The sequence below is a fragment of the Salvelinus fontinalis genome, unplaced genomic scaffold (assembly GCF_029448725.1).
Source record: "Salvelinus fontinalis isolate EN_2023a unplaced genomic scaffold, ASM2944872v1 scaffold_0172, whole genome shotgun sequence".
Taxonomy (NCBI): Eukaryota; Metazoa; Chordata; class Actinopteri; order Salmoniformes; family Salmonidae; genus Salvelinus; species Salvelinus fontinalis.
Window position 1 is genome coordinate 1 of NW_026600381.1, and position 21265 is coordinate 21265.

At 44.2% G+C, this 21265-nt stretch overlaps 1 protein-coding gene and 1 long non-coding RNA gene across 2 annotated transcripts; one reads left to right on the plus strand and one right to left on the minus strand.

The window, feature by feature from the left end:
* The first annotated feature begins 335 nt into the window (after window positions 1-335).
* Window positions 336-11445, plus strand: LOC129844092 (uncharacterized). The gene is made up of 3 exons (XR_008757913.1): window positions 336-509; window positions 10566-10666; window positions 10785-11445. It is a non-coding gene; the product is annotated as an uncharacterized LOC129844092 (long non-coding RNA).
* A 7562-nt stretch (window positions 11446-19007) lies between these two features.
* LOC129844094 (basic salivary proline-rich protein 1-like) lies at window positions 19008-19946 on the minus strand. Its single transcript, XM_055912466.1, has one exon. The coding sequence runs from the start codon at window positions 19944-19946 to the stop codon at window positions 19008-19010; it is 939 nt and encodes a 312-aa protein (XP_055768441.1).
* Between the last annotated feature and the right edge of the window lie 1319 nt (window positions 19947-21265).

Here is a 21265-nt window from a genome sequence, read left to right on the forward strand (position 1 = left end):
TCTCTCTTTCTGTCCATCTCTCTCTCTCTTTCTGTCCATCTCTCTCTCTCTTTCTGTCCATCTCTCTCTCTCTTTCTGTCCATCTCTCTCTCTCTCTTTCTGTCCATCTCTCTCTCTTTCTGTCCATCTCTCTCTTTCTGTCCATCTCTCTCTTTCTGTCCATCTCTCTCTTTCTCTCTCTCTCTCTCTCTCTCTTTCTCTTTCTGTCCATCTCTCTCTCTCTCTCTCTCTCTTTTTGTCCATCTCTCTCTCTCTCTTTCTGTCCATCTCTCTCTCTCCCTCTCTTTCTGTCCATCTCTCTCTCTCCCTCTCTTTCTGTCCATCTCTCTTTCTGTCCATCTCTCTCTCTCTCTCTCTCCCCCTCCCTAACAGATAAAGTTTGGTAATGGCGAGTGGGTGGTGGGCTCAGTGAACTATGGGAGGAAGTATGAGGTTCCTTTGGCTATCATCATCCCAGCTATCATCGTCCCTATGCTACTCTTCCTAGCTGTGTCCGTCTACTGCTACAGGTACACAACTACACTTCCCATCAAGCACCACTCATGTAGTTGTGATGGGGGAGTTGTTTTTAGCTCACCCGGTGAAATGGGTGTCTGGACTTTACACTCTAGGACCAATGAAATAATCTCAAAAGACGCCAGCGACCTTGAAAGGTTTATTTGACAAGCTGGGGACAGTCAATCTTCATGTGGGGGGATTTACACGGTAGTCAACCACATACTCTACCTTGGGCCAGAGGCAGATAGCAGGAAGTTGGTGGTGCCATCTACCTGTAGACCACTTGTTCTCAACCTTGCACATACAGTTCCATGGGCAGGTCATCTAGGGCAACATAAGACCTATCTTAGGCTAGGCTCCCGTTTCTTTTGGCCCTCCATGTATACTGATGTACAAACAAACTACAAAACATGCCCCACGTGCCAGAAAACCAGTGCTGTCCGTAGGTCTGACCGGGCTCCTCTATGTTCACTGCCAGTTATCTCTACCCCATTCAAGAGAATTGCAAAGGACATTGTTGGACCCTTGGAGAAGAGTAGCGCAGGTTACAAGTATATATTGGTGATCTGTGACCATGCCACCCGGTTCCCAGAAGCCTTTCCACTCCGTTCCATAACTACTCCAAAAATAATCAGTGCTCTTGTTCAGCTCTTCTCTCGTGTAGGAATCCCGACGGACCAAGAGACAAACTTCACCTCGCGACTGATGGTTCAACTCCACCGACAGCTGGGCATTACCCTTGCTGCTTTTTGCTTACAGGGAGGTGCCTCAGGCATCGACAGGTTTCTCTCCATTCGAACTCCTCTATGGATGGCCAGTGCAGGGACCACTGGACCTGCTGAAGAAGTGCTGGGAAGGTTCCCTGGTAGCTACCTCAGGACAGGGGATTGTCCAGTATGTCCTCCAGATGCGAGACAGGCTGGAGGGGTACCGAGAGGAAGCTAGGGCAAACCTTCAGCAGGCCCAGAAGAGAGGGTATGACCAGCACGCTCGCCACAGAGTTTGAGCCAGGACAGAAAGTCCTGCTCCTTCCTCCCTCGTCTACCAGCAAGCTCCTTGCGCAGTGGCAAGGGCAGTACCTAATCGGGAGGAAGATGGGCCCGGTGACCTACGAGGTGCTGCACCCGGACAAGGGTAAGGAGAAGCAAACCTACCATGTGAACCTCCTCAAGGCCTGGGAGGAGAAAGAGGAACTCTCCAAGGGAAAGTCCTTTCTGGTCCGCAGAATAGAAGAAGAGGATGAGTCGAATGGGGTCACAGAGGCATGGAAAGGACGAGCAGAGGTCATACTGGCTCACCTAGAAGAAAATGAGCAAGATGAGCTGAAGCAGCTGTTTGGCAAGTATCCGGACCTCTTCAGTCAGAGGCCAGGAAGAACCGAAGTCCTAGAACACGTCATTCGTTTGAAGCCTGGCCAGAACCCTGTCCGCCAGCATCCTTACCGTGTGCCTGAGAGGCTGGTGGTAGCCCTCAAGGAAGAGGTCCACACCATGATAGAAATGGATGTTGTCGAGCCATCCTTCAAGTGAATGGAGCAGCCCTATTGTCATTGTACCAAAGAAGGATGGCTCTTTGCGCGTCTGCATGAACTTCTGTAAGGTGAATGCCATCTCCCAGTTTGATGCCTACCCCATGCCCCGCATTGACGACTTGCTGGAGAGAATAGGTAGAGCTCATTACATCACCACATTGGATCTCTGCAAAGGGTACTGGCAGGTGCCCCTGGACGAACAATCCAAGGCCTACACTGCGTTCCGGACACCGATGGGCCTGTTCCAGTTCAAGGTCATGCCGGTTGGCCTTCATGGGGCCCCTGCAACTTTCCAGAGGATGATGGACAAGGTCCTCCAGGACTGTGACGATTACTGTGCTGCTTACTTGGACGACACGGTGATCTACAGCCACTCCTGGGAGGAGCACATACAGCATCTTAGCAGAGTCCTGGGGCAGATCCATGATGCAGACCTCACGCTTAACCTCTCTTGGGCACGTGAGACGGTAGCGTCCCACCTCTTCAACAGCCAGTGAAACTGCTGGGCGCCAAATTCAGATACAGAAATACTCATTATAAAAATTCAGAAAACAAAACATATTTTACATAGCTTTAAAGATTAACTGCTTGTGAATCCAACCACGGTGTCAGATTTAAAAAATGCTTTACTGTGAAAGCATACCTCAGGTTGTTTTTAGCCTAAATAATCGATAAAAGTTCAACCGGACAATAACGTTGTCAATTTAAAAGGTAAACAAGAAACGCACTGTCTCGGTCTTGCGCAGGACAAAGCTCTGTGGCACGGCAGGGTCCACTCATTCAGACTGCTCTTACTTCTTCATTTTTCAGAATACAAGCCTGAAACAATTTCTGAATACTGTTGACATCTAGTGGAAGGCATAGAAACTGCATTTTGAGTCCTAAGTCAATGGATACTGTATTGGCATTGAATAGAAAACTACAAAACCAACAAAATAAATACTTCCTGAATGGATTTTTCTCAGGTTTTTGCCTGACAAATTAGTTCTGTTATACTCACAGACACTATTTTAACAGTTCTGGAAACTTTAGAGTGTTTTCTATCCAAATCTACCAGTTATATGCATATAATATATTCTGGGCCCGAGATGCAGGCAGTTTAATTTGGGCATGCATTTCATCCAAAATTCCGAATGCTGCCCCCTACCCTAGAGAAGTTAACCTCCTGAAGTGTGAGTGGGCGAAACAGGAGACAAAGTACCTGGGTTACCAGCTGGGTATGGGTGAAGTTCGGCCTCGGGTGGACAAAGTGGAGTCCATCAAGAACAGCCCTCAACCCAGAACCAAGACACAGGTGAAGTCCTTCCTAGGTCTGGCAGGGTTGGACCGGAGATTCATCCCGCAGTTTTCAACCATCGCTGTCCCTCTGACCAACCTCACTTCAAAGGTGGCCAGCAACCCTGTGAAGTGGACTGAGGAGTGTGAGGAAGCCTTCATGATGCTGAAAAAACGACTGTGCTCATTCCCTGTTCTCCAGACCCCTGATTTTCAGAAGAGGTTTCTCGTGCAGGTGGACGCTTCGGCTGTGGGAATTGGAGCTGTACTGGCCCAAGGAGAGCCAGGGGAAGAGCTTCCTGTGCAGTACCTGAGCCAGAAGCTGTTGCCCAGGGAAAAGGTATTCGAGAAGAAGTGCCTGGCTATAAAGTGGGCCCTAGATAGCCTCTGTTACTACCTTCTTGGGAGGGAATTTGACCTGCACACGGACCACAGAGCACTGACCTGGATCCAGACCATGAAGGACCGGAATTCTCGTGTGACCAGGTGGTATCTGGAGCTCCAGCCCTTCAGGTTCTGTGTCCGTCACAAGGCAGGAAAAGAAAACGTCAAGGCGGACTACCTATCAAGGCTCCCGAACCTAGTCGCTTCAGGAGAGGAGGAAGGTAATGTGACGTAGAAGTCCATCACTGGCCGCGGGCAGCATTTGGTACTTTAACGCACACACACATTCATCACTCCTCCCTGCTCCGTTATCAGATAAGTTAACAATGTGGGTTGACACACAAGTTAACTTCTCTATCTTGGTACATACATTTCACACTTACGTCAGTAACCGGTTATGGTATAAAGAAATAAACAAGTGTTCATATTTAATATAGGCAATATTTATTATACTTATCGATGTTATGGATGAGTGCTTTGTTTGTTTGTTTGTTTGTTCTGTTCCTTTCTCTCTCCATCTCTGTATTTTCCAGGTATGCTGGGTAAGGACCCAAGCTAAGGGAATTGGGCTGACTTTGTAGTGCCTGACCCGAATGGCTCGTTAATGTAAATGTACATATTGAAAGACACTATGTCAGGAGTGATGTAATTTTGTAAATGTTATATTGGGATATTGTTTCATAAAAAACGTGTTGCAATGTATATACTTTAGTATGTTTATTTGAATGGAAAATGTAGGGTTGAATAGTTAATTGCTTAATTAATTAATGTTAATTGTTCTGAGGGGAGGGGCTACCCCTACAAAAGGAGCCTCTCTTTCAGTTCATGGAGAGGAATTTTGGATTGAGCTGTGGATGGGGCAGCATTGTTTTTAGCTGGCACATACGGTATATGTTTGATGGCAGTACTGTTGTTTTTGTTCCGGAATCACTATGTAAACACCCTTGCACAGAAGAACTTTTGCAGCTCCGCCATCTTTTTATTTTGATAGAGGTTAGGTTTTCCAGTTTAGCCTTCTGGCCTGCTCTGTGACAAATGTCACTCCTGTTCCTATGTGTTAGTAGTCTAATGGACTGCTCCTGTGTGTTAGTAGTCTAATGGACTGTCCCTGTGTGTTAGTAGTCTAATGGACTGTCCCTGTGTGTTAGTAGTCTAATGGACTGTTCCTGTGTGTTAGTAGTCTAATGGACTGTTCCTGTGTGTTAGTAGTCTAATGGACTGTTCCTGTGTGTTAGTAGTCTAATGGACTGTTCCTATGTGTTAGTAGTCTAATGGACTGTTCCTGTGTGTTAGTAGTCTAATGGACTGTTCCTGTGTGTTAGTAGTCTAATGGACTGTTCCTGTGTGTTAGTAGTCTAATGGACTGTTCCTGTGTGTTAGTAGTCTAATGGACTGTTCCTGTGTGTTAGTAGTCTAATGGACTGTTCCTGTGTGTTAGTAGTCTAATGGACTGTTCCTGTGTGTTAGTAGTCTAATGGACTGTTCCTGTGTGTTAGTAGTCTACTGGACTGCTCCTGTGTGTTAGTAGTCTAATGGACTGCTCCTGTGTGTTAGTAGTCTAATGGACTGCTCCTGTGTGTTAGTAGTCTAATGGACTGCTCCTGTGTGTTAGTAGTCTAATGGACTGCTCCTGTGTGTTAGTAGTCTAATGGACTGCTCCTGTGTGTTAGTAGTCTAATGGACTGTTCCTGTGTGTTAGTAGTCTAATGGACTGTTCCTGTGTGTTAGTAGTCTAATGGACTGTTCCTGTGTGTTAGTAGTCTAATGGACTGTTCCTGTGTGTTAGTAGTCTAATGGACTGTTCCTGTGTGTTAGTAGTCTAATGGACTGTTCCTGTGTGTTAGTAGTCTAATGGACTGTTCCTATGTGTTAGTAGTCTAATGGACTGTTCCTGTGTGTTAGTAGTCTAATGGACTGTTCCTATGGGTTAGTAGTCTAATGGACTGTTCCTATGGGTTAATGTCTGTAGTCTAATGGACTGTTCCTATGGGTTAGTAGTCTAATGGACTGTTCCTATGGGTTAATGTCTGTAGTCTAATGGACAGTTCCTGTGTGTTAGTAGTCTAATGGACTGTTCCTGTGTGTTAGTAGTCTAATGGACTGTTCCTATGTGTTAGTAGTCTAATGGAATGGACTGTTCCTGTGTGTTAGTAGTCTAATGGACTGTTCCTGTGTGTTAGTAGTCTAATGGACTGTTCCTATGTGTTAATAGTCTAATGGACTGTTCCTATGTGTTAGTAGTCTAATGGACTGTTCCTATGGGTTAGTAGTCTAATGGACTGTTCCTATGGGTTAATGTCTGTAGTCTAATGGACAGTTCCTGTGTGTTAGTAGTCTAATGGACTGCTCCTGTGTGTTAGTAGTCTAATGGACTGTTCCTATGTGTTAATGTCTGTAGTCTAATGGACTGTTCCTATGGGTTAGTAGTCTAATGGACTGTTCCTATGGGTTAATGTCTGTAGTCTAATGGACAGTTCCTGTGTGTTAGTAGTCTAATGGACTGTTCCTGTGTGTTAGTAGTCTAATGGACTGTTCCTATGTGTTAGTAGTCTAATGGACTGTTCCTGTGTGTTAGTAGTCTAATGGACTGTTCCTATGTGTTAGTAGTCTAATGGACTGTTCCTATGGGTTAATGTCTGTAGTCTAATGGACAGTTCCTATGTGTTAGTAGTCTAATGGACTGTTCCTATGGGTTAATGTCTGTAGTCTAATGGACTGTTCCTGTGTGTTAGTAGTCTAATGGACTGTTCCTGTGTGTTAGTAGTCTAATGGACTGTTCCTATGGGTTAATGTCTGTAGTCTAATGGACTGTTCCTGTGTGTTAGTAGTCTAATGGACTGTTCCTATGGGTTAATGTCTGTAGTCTAATGGACAGTTCCTGTGTGTTAGTAGTCTAATGGACTGTTCCTGTGTGTTAGTAGTCTAATGGACTGTTCCTATGTGTTAGTAGTCTAATGGACTGTTCCTGTGTGTTAGTAGTCTAATGGACTGTTCCTGTGTGTTAGTAGTCTAATGGACTGTTCCTGTGTGTTAGTAGTCTAATGGACTGTTCATGTGTGTTAGTAGTCTAATGGACTGTTCCTGTGGGTTAGTAGTCTAATGGACTGTTCCTGTGGGTTAGTAGTCTAATGGACTGTTCCTGTGGGTTAGTAGTCTAATGGACTGTTCCTGTGGGTTAGTAGTCTAATGGACTGTTCCTGTGGGTTAGTAGTCTAATGGACTGTTCCTGTGTGTTAGTAGTCTAATGGACTGTTCCTATGTGTTAGTAGTCTAATGGACTGTTCCTATGTGTTAGTAGTCTAATGGACTGTTCCTATGTGTTAGTAGTCTAATGGACAGTTCCTGTGTGTTAGTAGTCTAATGGACAGTTCCTGTGTGTTAGTAGTCTAATGGACTGTTCCTGTGTGTTAGTAGTCTAATGGACTGTTCCTATGTGTTAATGTCTGTAGTCTAATGGACTGTTCCTGTGGGTTAGTAGTCTAATGGACTGTTCCTATGTGTTAGTAGTCTAATGGACTGTTCCTGTGTGTTAGTAGTCTAATGGACTGTTCTTATGTGTTAGTAGTCTAATGGACTGTTCCTATGTGTTAGTAGTCTAATGGACTGTTCCTGTGTGTTAGTAGTCTAATGGACTGTTCCTATGTGTTAATGTCTGTAGTCTAATGGACAGTTCCTGTGTGTTAGTAGTCTAATGGACTGTTCTTATGTGTTAGTAGTCTAATGGACTGTTCCTATGTGTTAGTAGTCTAATGGACTGTTCCTATGTGTTAGTAGTCTAATGGACTGTTCCTATGTGTTAGTAGTCTAATGGACTGTTCCTGTGTGTTAGTAGTCTAATGGACTGTTCCTGTGTGTTAGTAGTCTAATGGACTGTTCCTGTGTGTTAGTAGTCTTTTTATTTTATTTATTTATTTTACCTTTATTTAACTAGGCAAGTCAGTTAATAACAAATTCTTATTTTCAATGATGGCCTAGGAACAGTGGGTTAACTGCCTTGTTCAGTGGTAGAATGACAGATTTGTACCTTGTCAACTCGGGGATTTGAACTTGCAGCCTTCGGTTACTAGTCCAACGCTCTAACCACTAGGGTACCCTGCCACCCCACTCTAATGGACTGTTCCTGTGTGTTAGTAGTCTAATGGACTGTTCCTGTGTGTTAGTAGTCTAATGGACTGTTCCTGTGTGTCTGTAGTCTAATGAACTGTTCCTGTGTGTTAGTAGTCTAATGGACTGTCCCTGTGTGTTAGTAGTCTAATGGACTGTTCCTGTGTGTTAGTAGTCTAATGGACTGTTCCTGTGTGTTAGTAGTCTAATGGACTGTTCCTGTGTGTTAGTAGTCTAATGGACTGTTCCTATGTGTTAGTAGTCTAATGGACTGTTCCTATGTGTTAGTAGTCTAATGGACTGTTCCTATGGGTTAGTAGTCTAATGGACTGTTCCTATGGGTTAATGTCTGTAGTCTAATGGACAGTTCCTGTGTGTTAGTAGTCTAATGGACTGTTCCTATGTGTTAGTAGTCTAATGGACTGTTCCTATGTGTTAGTAGTCTAATGGACTGTTCCTATGTGTTAGTAGTCTAATGGACTGTTCCTGTGTGTTAGTAGTCTAATGGACTGTTCCTGTGTGTTAGTAGTCTAATGGACTGTTCCTATGTGTTAATAGTCTAATGGACTGTTCCTATGTGTTAGTAGTCTAATGGACTGTTCCTATGGGTTAGTAGTCTAATGGACTGTTCCTATGGGTTAATGTCTGTAGTCTAATGGACAGTTCCTGTGTGTTAGTAGTCTAATGGACTGCTCCTGTGTGTTAGTAGTCTAATGGACTGTTCCTATGTGTTAATGTCTGTAGTCTAATGGACTGTTCCTATGGGTTAGTAGTCTAATGGACTGTTCCTATGGGTTAATGTCTGTAGTCTAATGGACAGTTCCTGTGTGTTAGTAGTCTAATGGACTGTTCCTGTGTGTTAGTAGTCTAATGGACTGTTCCTATGTGTTAGTAGTCTAATGGACTGTTCCTGTGTGTTAGTAGTCTAATGGACTGTTCCTGTGTGTTAGTAGTCTAATGGACTGTTCCTGTGTGTTAGTAGTCTAATGGACTGTTCCTGTGTGTTAGTAGTCTAATGGACTGTTCATGTGTGTTAGTAGTCTAATGGACTGTTCCTGTGTGTTAGTAGTCTAATGGACTGTTCCTATGTGTTAGTAGTCTAATGGACTGTTCCTATGGGTTAATGTCTGTAGTCTAATGGACAGTTCCTATGTGTTAGTAGTCTAATGGACTGTTCCTATGGGTTAATGTCTGTAGTCTAATGGACTGTTCCTGTGTGTTAGTAGTCTAATGGACTGTTCCTGTGTGTTAGTAGTCTAATGGACTGTTCCTATGGGTTAATGTCTGTAGTCTAATGGACTGTTCCTGTGTGTTAGTAGTCTAATGGACTGTTCCTATGGGTTAATGTCTGTAGTCTAATGGACAGTTCCTGTGTGTTAGTAGTCTAATGGACTGTTCCTGTGTGTTAGTAGTCTAATGGACTGTTCCTATGTGTTAGTAGTCTAATGGACTGTTCCTGTGTGTTAGTAGTCTAATGGACTGTTCCTGTGTGTTAGTAGTCTAATGGACTGTTCCTGTGTGTTAGTAGTCTAATGGACTGTTCATGTGTGTTAGTAGTCTAATGGACTGTTCCTGTGGGTTAGTAGTCTAATGGACTGTTCCTGTGGGTTAGTAGTCTAATGGACTGTTCCTGTGGGTTAGTAGTCTAATGGACTGTTCCTGTGGGTTAGTAGTCTAATGGACTGTTCCTGTGGGTTAGTAGTCTAATGGACTGTTCCTGTGTGTTAGTAGTCTAATGGACTGTTCCTATGTGTTAGTAGTCTAATGGACTGTTCCTATGTGTTAGTAGTCTAATGGACTGTTCCTATGTGTTAGTAGTCTAATGGACAGTTCCTGTGTGTTAGTAGTCTAATGGACAGTTCCTGTGTGTTAGTAGTCTAATGGACTGTTCCTGTGTGTTAGTAGTCTAATGGACTGTTCCTATGTGTTAATGTCTGTAGTCTAATGGACTGTTCCTGTGGGTTAGTAGTCTAATGGACTGTTCCTATGTGTTAGTAGTCTAATGGACTGTTCCTGTGTGTTAGTAGTCTAATGGACTGTTCTTATGTGTTAGTAGTCTAATGGACTGTTCCTATGTGTTAGTAGTCTAATGGACTGTTCCTGTGTGTTAGTAGTCTAATGGACTGTTCCTATGTGTTAATGTCTGTAGTCTAATGGACAGTTCCTGTGTGTTAGTAGTCTAATGGACTGTTCTTATGTGTTAGTAGTCTAATGGACTGTTCCTATGTGTTAGTAGTCTAATGGACTGTTCCTATGTGTTAGTAGTCTAATGGACTGTTCCTATGTGTTAGTAGTCTAATGGACTGTTCCTGTGTGTTAGTAGTCTAATGGACTGTTCCTGTGTGTTAGTAGTCTAATGGACTGTTCCTGTGTGTTAGTAGTCTTTTTATTTTATTTATTTATTTTACCTTTATTTAACTAGGCAAGTCAGTTAATAACAAATTCTTATTTTCAATGATGGCCTAGGAACAGTGGGTTAACTGCCTTGTTCAGTGGTAGAATGACAGATTTGTACCTTGTCAACTCGGGGATTTGAACTTGCAGCCTTCGGTTACTAGTCCAACGCTCTAACCACTAGGGTACCCTGCCACCCCACTCTAATGGACTGTTCCTGTGTGTTAGTAGTCTAATGGACTGTTCCTGTGTGTTAGTAGTCTAATGGACTGTTCCTGTGTGTCTGTAGTCTAATGGACTGTTCCTGTGTGTTAGTAGTCTAATGGACTGTCCCTGTGTGTTAGTAGTCTAATGGACTGTTCCTACATGTTGATGACAGGAGGAAGCGCAAGCGGGCAGAGAGAGAGTATGAGAAAGTAAAAATCAAGTTGGAGAATCTGCAGGAGAGCGTGGGAGACCGCTGGAAGGTGGAACTCACAGGTATGTTCAGGTATAGGTAGTTCACACATACACCACATACACTACTATAACATTACACACACACTGGTAATGTGGAATGTTCCTATGTGTTAATGACTGATGGTGTGCTTGCTGACAGTGTGTGAGCCTACATGTCAGCCCTGACGAAGGAAGCGAACATGCCGTCTTCGTTCTCCAGAAGGGTCTCTGGTTTGTCGATCTCCAAGATGTTCCCTCGCTTCATCACGATCACCAGGTCAGCTTCCAGGATGGTGTGGACACGATGCTGCATGAAGAACACACACACAGACGCACGCACACAGACATTACATTTGACTGAGTGTTGAATTACACAAACAAAGAGGAAGGGATTGTCACGTTCCTGACCTGTTTTCTGTTAGTTTTTGTATGTGTTAGTTGGTCAGGACGTGAGTTTGGGTGGGCAGTCTATGTTTTCTGTTTTTATGTTGGTTTAAAGGGTGACCTGATATGGCTCTCAATTAGAGGCAGGTGGTTTTCATTTCCTCTGATTGAGAGTCATATTAAGGTAGGTGTTTTCACACTGTTTGTTGTGGGTGGTTGTCTTCTGTGTCTGTGTATGTTGCGCCACACAGGACTGTTTCGGTATGTTTGTTTGTTCGGTTTTTGTGTTGTCTGTTTTCCCTGTTCGTGCGTTCTTCGTGTTACATGTAAGTTCTTACGTTCAGGTCAGTCTACGTTCTTTTGTTATTTTGTAATCCTTCCAAGTGTTTGTTTTCGTGTTTCGTCGTTTGCTTTAATAAATCATTATGTATTCACAACCCGCTGCATTTTGGTCGAATCACTACTCATCCTTTTCGGATGAAGAGGAGGAGGAATTCCGTTACAGGGATGCAATGCAGCTTTGATTTGTAATGTAGCCAGACAGACAGAGAAACTGTGCTGAGAAAAAATAACAGATACCTGAAACTAATTTAATATTGTCTTATCTCACAACCCCAAGAGTCATCCTCCAAGAGCCAACTGCTAAAATTAGATGTAGTAGCCCTCTTTAACCCCCAGACAGATTAGATGTAGTATCCCTCTTTAACCCCAGACAGATTAGATGTAGTATCTTTCTTTAACCCCCTGACAGATTAAATGTAGTTTCTCTCTTTAACCCCCAGACAGATTAAATGTAGTTTCTCTCTTTAACCCCCAGACAGATTCGATGGTATCCCTCTTTAACCCCCAGACAGATTAAATGTAGTATCTCTCTTTAACCCCAGACAGATTAGATGGTATCCCTCTTTAACCCCCAGACAGATTAAATGTAGTATCTCTCTTTAACCCCAGACAGATTAGATGTAGTATCCCTCTTTAACCCCCAGACAGATTAGATGTAGTAACCGTCTTTAACCCCCAGACAGATTAGATGTAGTATCTTTCTTTAACCCCCTGACAGATTAAATGTAGTTTCTCTCTTTAACCCCCAGACAGATTCGATGGTATCCCTCTTTAACCCCCAGACAGATTAGATGTAGTATCTCTCTTTAACCCCAGACAGATTAGATGTAGTATCCCTCTCCTTAACCCCAGACAGATTACATGTAGTATCCCTCTTTAACCCCCAGACAGATTACATGTAGTATCCCTCTTTAACCCTGATGAGGAAATTTGTTTCCTATATGTTCATTAAACAATTTAATTATACAAAGCAAACACTCTGTCTGTTTCTAAGAATTTGTAAGATCCTTATTTGCATAAAATAGACATAGACCCGTGTCCAAATTAATCAATAGCGTTTATTCTTGAGAGATCTCTGACGTGCATATACAAAACCGTTCTTTTTATCCCTTCTATTTGTAACGCACATACATACACACTAATCTGGATTATCTCCTGAAGCCTTTTACCACAGTTTATTACCACTTAGCTGACAGTTCCAGTCCCCCCCCCCCCCCCCCCCCCCCCCCAGATACGGAAAACCTGTAGGGGCTTAAGCTGTCTTCCCTTATCTCCACAGAGTTATAGCTTAGTCGGTTCAAACATAGGTTAATGATCCATTTAGTTTTCTTTAGGCACACACACAGACATTCCTTTCTACCCCCCTACATGCTACCTAACAAATAATCCTAATGGTTAAGTTTCTGGGTAGAATTATTTAATCATTTATATTAAACCTTTATAAAATATCCTAACAATCCACCCTTAATGACTAAATAAGGGTCATTATATCAAACACTATATGTAAACATTAATTTTATACAAGAATATACCAAAACAATATATGTATTTAACATTTGATTTATCCATTATACTCAAAATCAACCACACAAAAAAAACATATGTATTTACATTGACTGTTCCAGGCCTACATCAGAATCATAACTCTTTTTGTCAGAATTTTCGTTATAATCTTCATTAAAACAAACAGTCTAAACATAAAAACAAGAAGAGACCTAAACATTTAAAAATGGTTTCATACCACATAGGCTCTGCGTATGTGAAGGAGCCGGATCCATCCTCTGTCTGGGAACATGTATTCATCATTCCACTGGTCAGAACTTGGGACCAGTCTGTATTTCACCATCTGTTGTGTCATCGATTTCTCCAGAATCTTAGAAATGAGACCTTTCACGCACGAATAAAACAGCATTCACACAGAACCAAAACACTCATACAGGTGAAAGTGGCACACAACACAGTGATTATGACAATTTTCCATGTCCCAAACATACTGTCAAATCAATTTGTAAGAGCATTATCTACCGCAGAGTTCTCTGCCAGGGCCTTGGTCACTGATCCGTCTAGAGTTGTGTTATCGGGGATGAAAACCTCATACACCTCCCCAACCCTTTACAATCAGTAACATATCCAAGGCTATTCTATTCTGACATCCCATCCACCTAGTTGCAGCTGTTATCACCAGAAGATGCTTGATCCCAATCCTGCTAGTATCTGATTTCTAGCTTTGAACTCGTCCATAACGTCATTCCCCCCCACAACCACCAGATGTCAGCCCTTGGCCTCCTTATCTTACTGAAATCCCCAGAGCACAACCAGCCTGCCAGATCTCTCATGGTCTCATCTGCTGTAATATTCTCCGTGCTGTTGCAAGTATTCACTTCCCCTACATCTTTCCCATTCCTGTTGTATCGGGCCAAACAGTAATAGTTTCCTTCAGTCACTGTGAAGGGAGGGAGCCTAGATTTAAGGGGTTCATGTGGATACAAATAGTGCAGATCAGTACAACTGTCATAATCTGGCATTCCTGCTTTCATAAACAGCTGTACCATACAGGCCATTACCCTAGGTGAATTAATTACATTGAGTGGAAAAGGTATGGTAGTCAACTTAGGTTAAGCTGTGGCACAGGCATAACATTCTTCTTTAGCTACTGATCTGGCCGTATATTGAATCCATTCTAACCATAGATTAGAATCCCCAAACCCAGTCTCCAACTCAATCACTTCCTTAAGGTCTTTTGTCTGGACTATTCGTACCTGCCCTTGTCCCTGATTGACTATATAAGGAATATTAGTTTTGTTAGGGAGACTGATTGGATTCTGACTTGCCCTGGCATCCACACCGACTCTTACCTCTGCTACCTCGAATTGCACCATAGTATTGGTCAAAACCTGGTCAAAGCCAATATACCACAACCCAAGATCCTCAGTGTTTACATTCTTGATGTTAAGTCGTACCTTTATATAATACTTCCCCTGCTCCGGATGGCATTCAAAAACCCTCACCTTTACCATACTCCATCTGTTCCCGTATTGGGTATGTGAGTTTACGTAGCCACCCCTCTCAGTGTGTGCTATGACCTGATTCCACGCATTACATGGAGATCTACACAAATACCTTCCCAAAAGGCCCATAGTTCTGGACTGCCAAGGAGTGAAGGACCCCAGTTGGTCTACATAGAACTCAACTGAGATATCCTCCCCTAACTCTACTCTCATGCTTAGCATACTACTCAGTTTCAGTGACCGTTTGAAATGCTTTGGTAATATTAAATTCTCATTGTCTACACTATAAGTCAGATTACCATCTTTAGCCTCCTCGGATGGGTCTTGGTGTATTAAGGAATATTGCTCCCACAACAAGACACAACAAGACAGCTCAGACCAATCAGCACTCCTGTAAAGCCCCACCCTCTCCCAGAGAACATATCATCAGCCAGAGGCCAAGCCATACTTTCACTTCTATGAAGCTCACAGCGGGGAAATGTCGGGTATTAGGGAATCTTAGGGAATCTTTAACCCCCAGACAGATTAGATGTAGCATCCCTCTTTAAACCCCAGACAAAGAGTTAACTTCTACTTGGTCACAATCCCGGATCCGGGAGCACCCTCATCAGTAAAAAAGCTGACTAGCATAGCCTAGCATAGCGCCACAAGTAAATACTAGCATCTAAATATCATGAAATCACAAGTCCAAGACACCAGATGAAAGATACACATCTTGTGAATCCAGCCATCATTTCTGATTTTTAAAATGTTTTACAGGGAAGACACAATATGTATTTCTATTAGCTAACCACGATAGCAAAAGAGCCAACTTTTTTTCCCCACCATTTTTTTTACTGCACAGGTAGCTATCACAAATTCGACCAAATAAAGACATAAATAGTCACTAACCAAGAAACAACTTCATCAGATGACAGTCTGATAACATATTTATTGTATAGCATATGTATTGTTCGAAAAATGTGCATATTTCAGGTATAAATCATAGTTTTACATTGCAGCCACCATCACAACTCTCACCAAAGCAACTAGAATAACTACAGAGAGCAATGTGAATTACCTAAATACTCATCATAAAACATTTATGAAAAATACACAGTGTACAGCAAATGAAAGACAAAGATCTTGTGAATCCAGCCAATATTTCAGATTTTTTAAGTGTTTTACAGCGAAAACACAATATAGCATTATATTAGCTTACTACAATAGCCAACCACACAACAGCATTGATTCAAGCCAACAGTAGCGATAACGAATAAACCAGCAAAATATATTAATTTTCACTAACCTTCTCAAACTTCTTCAGATGACAGTCCTATAACATCAAATTACACAATACATATATGGTTTGTTCGAAAAAATGTGCATCATTTAGTGGCACAAATCGTGGTTATACAATATGAATAGTAGCCAAACAACAAACAAAATGTCGGGAGAAATCTTGGGAGAGGCACCTAATCTAATCAATAACTAATCAAAACTTGACTAAAAAATACAGGTTGGACAGCAAATGAAAGATACATTAGTTCTTAATGCAACCGCTGTGTTAGATTTTTAAAATTAACGTTACTACGACATACAGGGTGCGTTAAAGCGAGACCGCACCGAAATTAATGGCGGAATAATAGTTTCACATTTTTCAACAGAACAACGAATTAACATCATAAATAGTTCTTACTATTTGATGAGCTTCCATCAGAATCTTGTGCAAGTTGTCCTTTGTCCAGAATCACCGTTGCTCGGTTGTAGATTGTCGTCTTCAACTTAGGAATTAGCAGCAAACATTAGCCATGTGGCAAAGACGTGTCCAACTCACCATAACGCAGAACAAATAAAATTCAGAAAATCGCAATATACTGATATAAACTGATATAACTCGGTTTAAAATAACTACATTGTGATGTTTTTAACACCTATATCGAATAAAATCACAGCCGGATATATCTAAAGGCTATAACGAGAGCTTTTCAGAATGCCATCCTGAGGTCTGCTTTGCGCCATGACGAACATTGAAAAGAGTGCACCACCCGTTCAAAGAGCCTTTATACTGCCTCAGATATACCTAGCAACTCCATTCCAATTCTCACTGCTTGCTGACATCTAGGGGAAGGCGTATGCAGTGCATGTCGACCCATAGATTACATGCAGATTTATAAACTGACCCTGGAACAGAGCCCCAGATTCTCTCTCGCTCTCTCTCTCTCTCACTCTCTCTTTGTCTCGCTCTCTATTTCTCTGTCTTTCTCTCTCTCTTTCTCTCCATCTCTCCCGCTCTCTCTCTCTTTTTCTCTCTCTCACTCCAAAGACAAACAAATCATCCATAAGTAATGCGATGATGCATAAACATTGTTGTCTGATAGTGTTGTGGTATGAAGGACATGATATGAATCATCTGCTACGGGTAAGTTATGGCAGGTACCACCTACACACACATCTAGAACGATCACATATCAAACTCTAGTTCACCTGAGTTCACCTTTGTCTCGCCCATATCTGTGTGAAATCAGAAAACAGTGATGTGCATTACAGGTTTCCATGGCGATGCTGCATGGCATAGGGGCAGAGGGGGATCTCTGGGATAGAGGAGGGCCTGTGGTGGTGTTCTTCTCTGGTGTTCTCTGGCTCCCACCGTGAGAAAGTTGAGCTGGGGGCCGTAGGGGCGTCTGTGGTGCTCCAGAGCAGGAAGTGAGACCCCAGGACCATTCTACTTCCAGTGTTCCACTCCCCCGTACCGTACAACAAATGTACACCCCACATAATCCTGTCTGTTATAACATGGATGCATGCTATCATGATTTGGAGAGAGCTGGTATCTCTCTTTCTATCTTTATTTTTCATGTTTTTTTCACCAGATCCTTATCCCTTCTCTCCATTTTCTATCTCTCTGAGAGCCCTCTCTCTCTCCCTCTGTTTCTCTCTCTATATCTTTATCCCTCCCTCCCCTCCCCCCTTCCTTCCTTCCTTCCTCCCTTCCTTCCTCACTTCCTCCCTTCCTCCCTCCTCCAGTGTGGCCAGTAGATTATCTCCCAGTCCAGCTCCAACAGCAGACCCAGAGGAACAGAGAGAGTCTGTTTACCTTTCAATGATATGACTGGAGTCACACACACATCTCTCCCCCTGTGGTAACTTCAGCAGTGACATTCAGAAATCATCTCACAGATGTCCTTACATAAACACACAGATGTCCTTGCATAAACACACAGACGCCACATTAACCCGATGTTATCCAAACACAGCTCTATTTAACACTACCCACTACTACTACTATAGTATTTCTGTGGATTCCTATTTATTATAGAGAATAGAAGGTCACCTGGAGGTTAAAGATGTTTCCCAGTTAGTGCAGGCATGCCTGTGTAGTCTATGTGGAGGTGTGGATGTGTGTATATTAGATGACACCGATGAGCAAGGCGTTTGAAACAAATTGTATGCAATGTGCTATAGCTGGCATATGTGGAACTGGCCCTCCTGATGAGGACATGTCGACAACAGTAGCCTGCTGAGGGGAGGACGGTTGGGACAATGGACCATGGCCCTCCTGATGAGGACATGTCGACCACAGCAGCCTGCTGTGGGGAGGACGGCTGGGGCAGTGGACCATGGCCCTCCTGATGAGGACATGTCTACCACAGCAGCCTGCTGAGGGGAGGACGGCTGGGACAGTGGACCATGGCCCTCCTGATGAGGACATGTCTACCACAGCAGCCTGCTGAGGGGAGGACGGCTGGGACAGTGGACCATGGCCCTGCTGATGAGGACATGTCTACCACAGCAGCCTGCTGAGGGGAGGATGGCTGAGACAGTGGACAATGGCCCCCCTGATGAGGACATGTCCACCACAGTAGCCTGCTGAGGGGAGGACGGCTGAGACAGTGGACCATGGCCCTCCTGATGAGGACATGTCTACCACAGTAGCCTGCTGAGGGGAGGACGGCTGAGACAGTGGACCATGGCCCTCCTGATGAGGACATGTCTACCACAGTAGCCTGCTGAGGGGAGGACGGCTGAGACAGTGGACCATGGCCCTCCTGATGAGGACATGTCCACCACAGCAGCCTGCTGAGGGGAAGACGGCTGGGACAGTGGACCATGGCCCTCCTGATGAGGACATGTCTACCACAGCAGCCTGCTGAGGGGAGGACAGCTGAGACAGTGGACCATGGCCCTCCTGATGAGGACATGTCTACCACAGTAGCCTACTGAGGGGAGGATGGCTTATAATAATGATGCCATTCCACTGATTCCACTCCAGTCATTACCACGAGCCCGTTCTCCCCAATTAAGGTGCCACCAACCTGCTGTGATGTCTATGGCATCCAGGCTAGCTCTGTCCTCAGGAAGAGGGCTGCTGTTGTCAAGTGTGGTTTACTGCACTATGAAGAGAGTTACATACTGGACTGTAAAAACAATCACAAGTCATACAGTTACTGCAACCACACACTGATTGTCCCTTTAATTTAGAGTGAGAACTTTTAAAACAAGCTTTTACTGCCACCTACTGGTCAACTCAACTCCTACTGGTCAACTCTAACAGTGACACACACACTCACACACAAACACACACACAAATGGAAAAGAACATGGAGTCAGTGCCAAACTACCAAGCCATAGCATTAATATCCTGAGGGAAGCCAGTTGGGGAACCCTGTTCAGTAATATCCTGAGGGAAGCCAGTTGGGGCTTCCCTCAGGAAGAGGGAAAACACACACGTTCCCCGTTTGGCTTAGTGGACTAGGGACCTTCCCCGGTTGGCTTGGTGGACTAGGGACCTTCCCCGGTTGGCTTGGTGGACTAGGGACCTTCCCCGGTTGGCTTGGTGGACTAGGGACCTTCCCCGGTTGGCTTGGTGGACTAGGGACCTTCCCCGGTTGGCTTGGTGGACTAGGGACTTTCCCCGTTTGGCTTAGTGGACTAGGGACCTTCCCCGGTTGGCTTGGTGGACTAGGGACCTTCCCCGGTTGGCTTGGTGGACTAGGGACCTTCCCCGGTTGGCTTGGTGGACTAGGGACCTTCCCCGGTTGGCTTGGTGGACTAGGGACCTTCCCCGGTTGGCTTGGTGGACTAGGGACCTTCCCCGTTTGGCTTGGTGGACTAGGGACCTTCCCCGTTTGGCTTGGTGGACTAGGGACTTTCCCCGGTTGGCTTGGTGGACTAGGGACCTTCCCCGGTTGGCTTGGTGGACTAGGGACCTTCCCCGTTTGGCTTGGTGGACTAGGGACCTTCCCCGTTTGGCTTGGTGGACTAGGGACCTTCCCCGGTTGGCTTGGTGGACTAGGGACCTTCCCCGGTTGGCTTGGTGGACTAGGGACCTTCCCCGTTTGGCTTGGTGGACTAGGGACTTTCCCCGGTTGGCTTGGTGGACTAGGGACCTTCCCCGGTTGGCTTGGTGGACTAGGGACCTTCCCCGTTTGGCTTGGTGGACTAGGGACCTTCCCCGTTTGGCTTGGTGGACTAGGGACCTTCCCCGGTTGGCTTGGTGGACTAGGGACCTTCCCCGGTTGGCTTGGTGGACTAGGGACCTTCCCCGGTTGGCTTGGTGGACTAGGGACCTTCCCCGGTTGGCTTGGTGAGCAAACAGACTGAGTCATCTTATGGACACACACATGCACGCACGCTCGCACACACAACACACGCACAGTAACACACGCACAGTAACACACACACACACACACACACACACACACACACACACACACACACACACACACACACACACACACACACACACACACACACACACACACACACACAGTAGCCTACACACACACAAACACACACACACACACACACAGTAGCCTACACACACACAAACACACACACACACACAGTAGTCTACACACACACAAACACACACACACACAGTAGCCTACACACACACAAACACACACACACACAGTAGCCTACACACACACAAACACACACACACAGTAGCCTACACACACACAAACACACACACGTACAGTAGCCTACACACACACAAACACACACATGTACAGTAGCCTACACACACACAAACACACACACATACAGTACACAAAGTTGAACTTTTCTTAGTTCAGCAGTACGTCAATACTAGGCGATGGGCGTTAAATCTGAAGTTATTACATGTGATATCTTTGGCACTGTATATCAAATGGGAACTTTAATGCAATGGAAAGTATTTGATGAAGCCCATTTGTCATTCTGAAAGTTAGTAATATTGCTAGTCTTGATGAAAAATTAGTTCTTTTTTTGGCACATGAAGGTGGCATAAACGCTGATTAAACATTCATAACTTTTTATTGGATTGTTCTGCTCGGCAAAGCCTCTTATTGGATGCCAACCAGCCAGAAAATGAAGTAATGGAGTGATTCTAAGGGACATTATGATTTCAAGAGATTAAGAAAATGTGTTCAGCTTTAATCATTACAACAAACAGATGCAGTGGCTTAGTGAAAATGAGGTGGCGTGACTGAAGCGGTGCGTTGTGGGTCAAAGAAACTCCTCACAATTAGTTTACCTAAACAGAATTATCACACACCTAATGGGATGGTTCCAGAATCTGACACACACAAACACACACCCCCTCAAGGCTGTCATATCCCTGTGGTGTGAATATCTTGTCCTCAGAGAGAAGCAGTGACTGATGGGAATGCTCTTAAGGGTTGACGGATCCTGATTGACTGTTCCGTACCGACACGCTGATTAAACTCCAGAGTTCTGAGAATGAACAAATGCTTTGTCTTCATTTGGGAACCCGTCACAATCTCTATCTCTGTTGCTGGGTGAGGCAGTGGAAATAAGTGTGGAATGGAGCTCTTTAAAGACAATGTTATTTACTGGGAAGTCGCCAGTTTAAGGGTCAATTTGACGATTGGCTGAAGTTTCAGCCTCAGTGATTGAGAACCCTGTTTCTGGTTTCTCCCTG

Coding starts and splice junctions, on each gene's coding strand:
- LOC129844094 (XM_055912466.1), bottom strand. CDS start 19,946: ATGACTCAGTCTGTTTGCTCACCAAGCCAACCGGGGAAGGTCCCTAGT.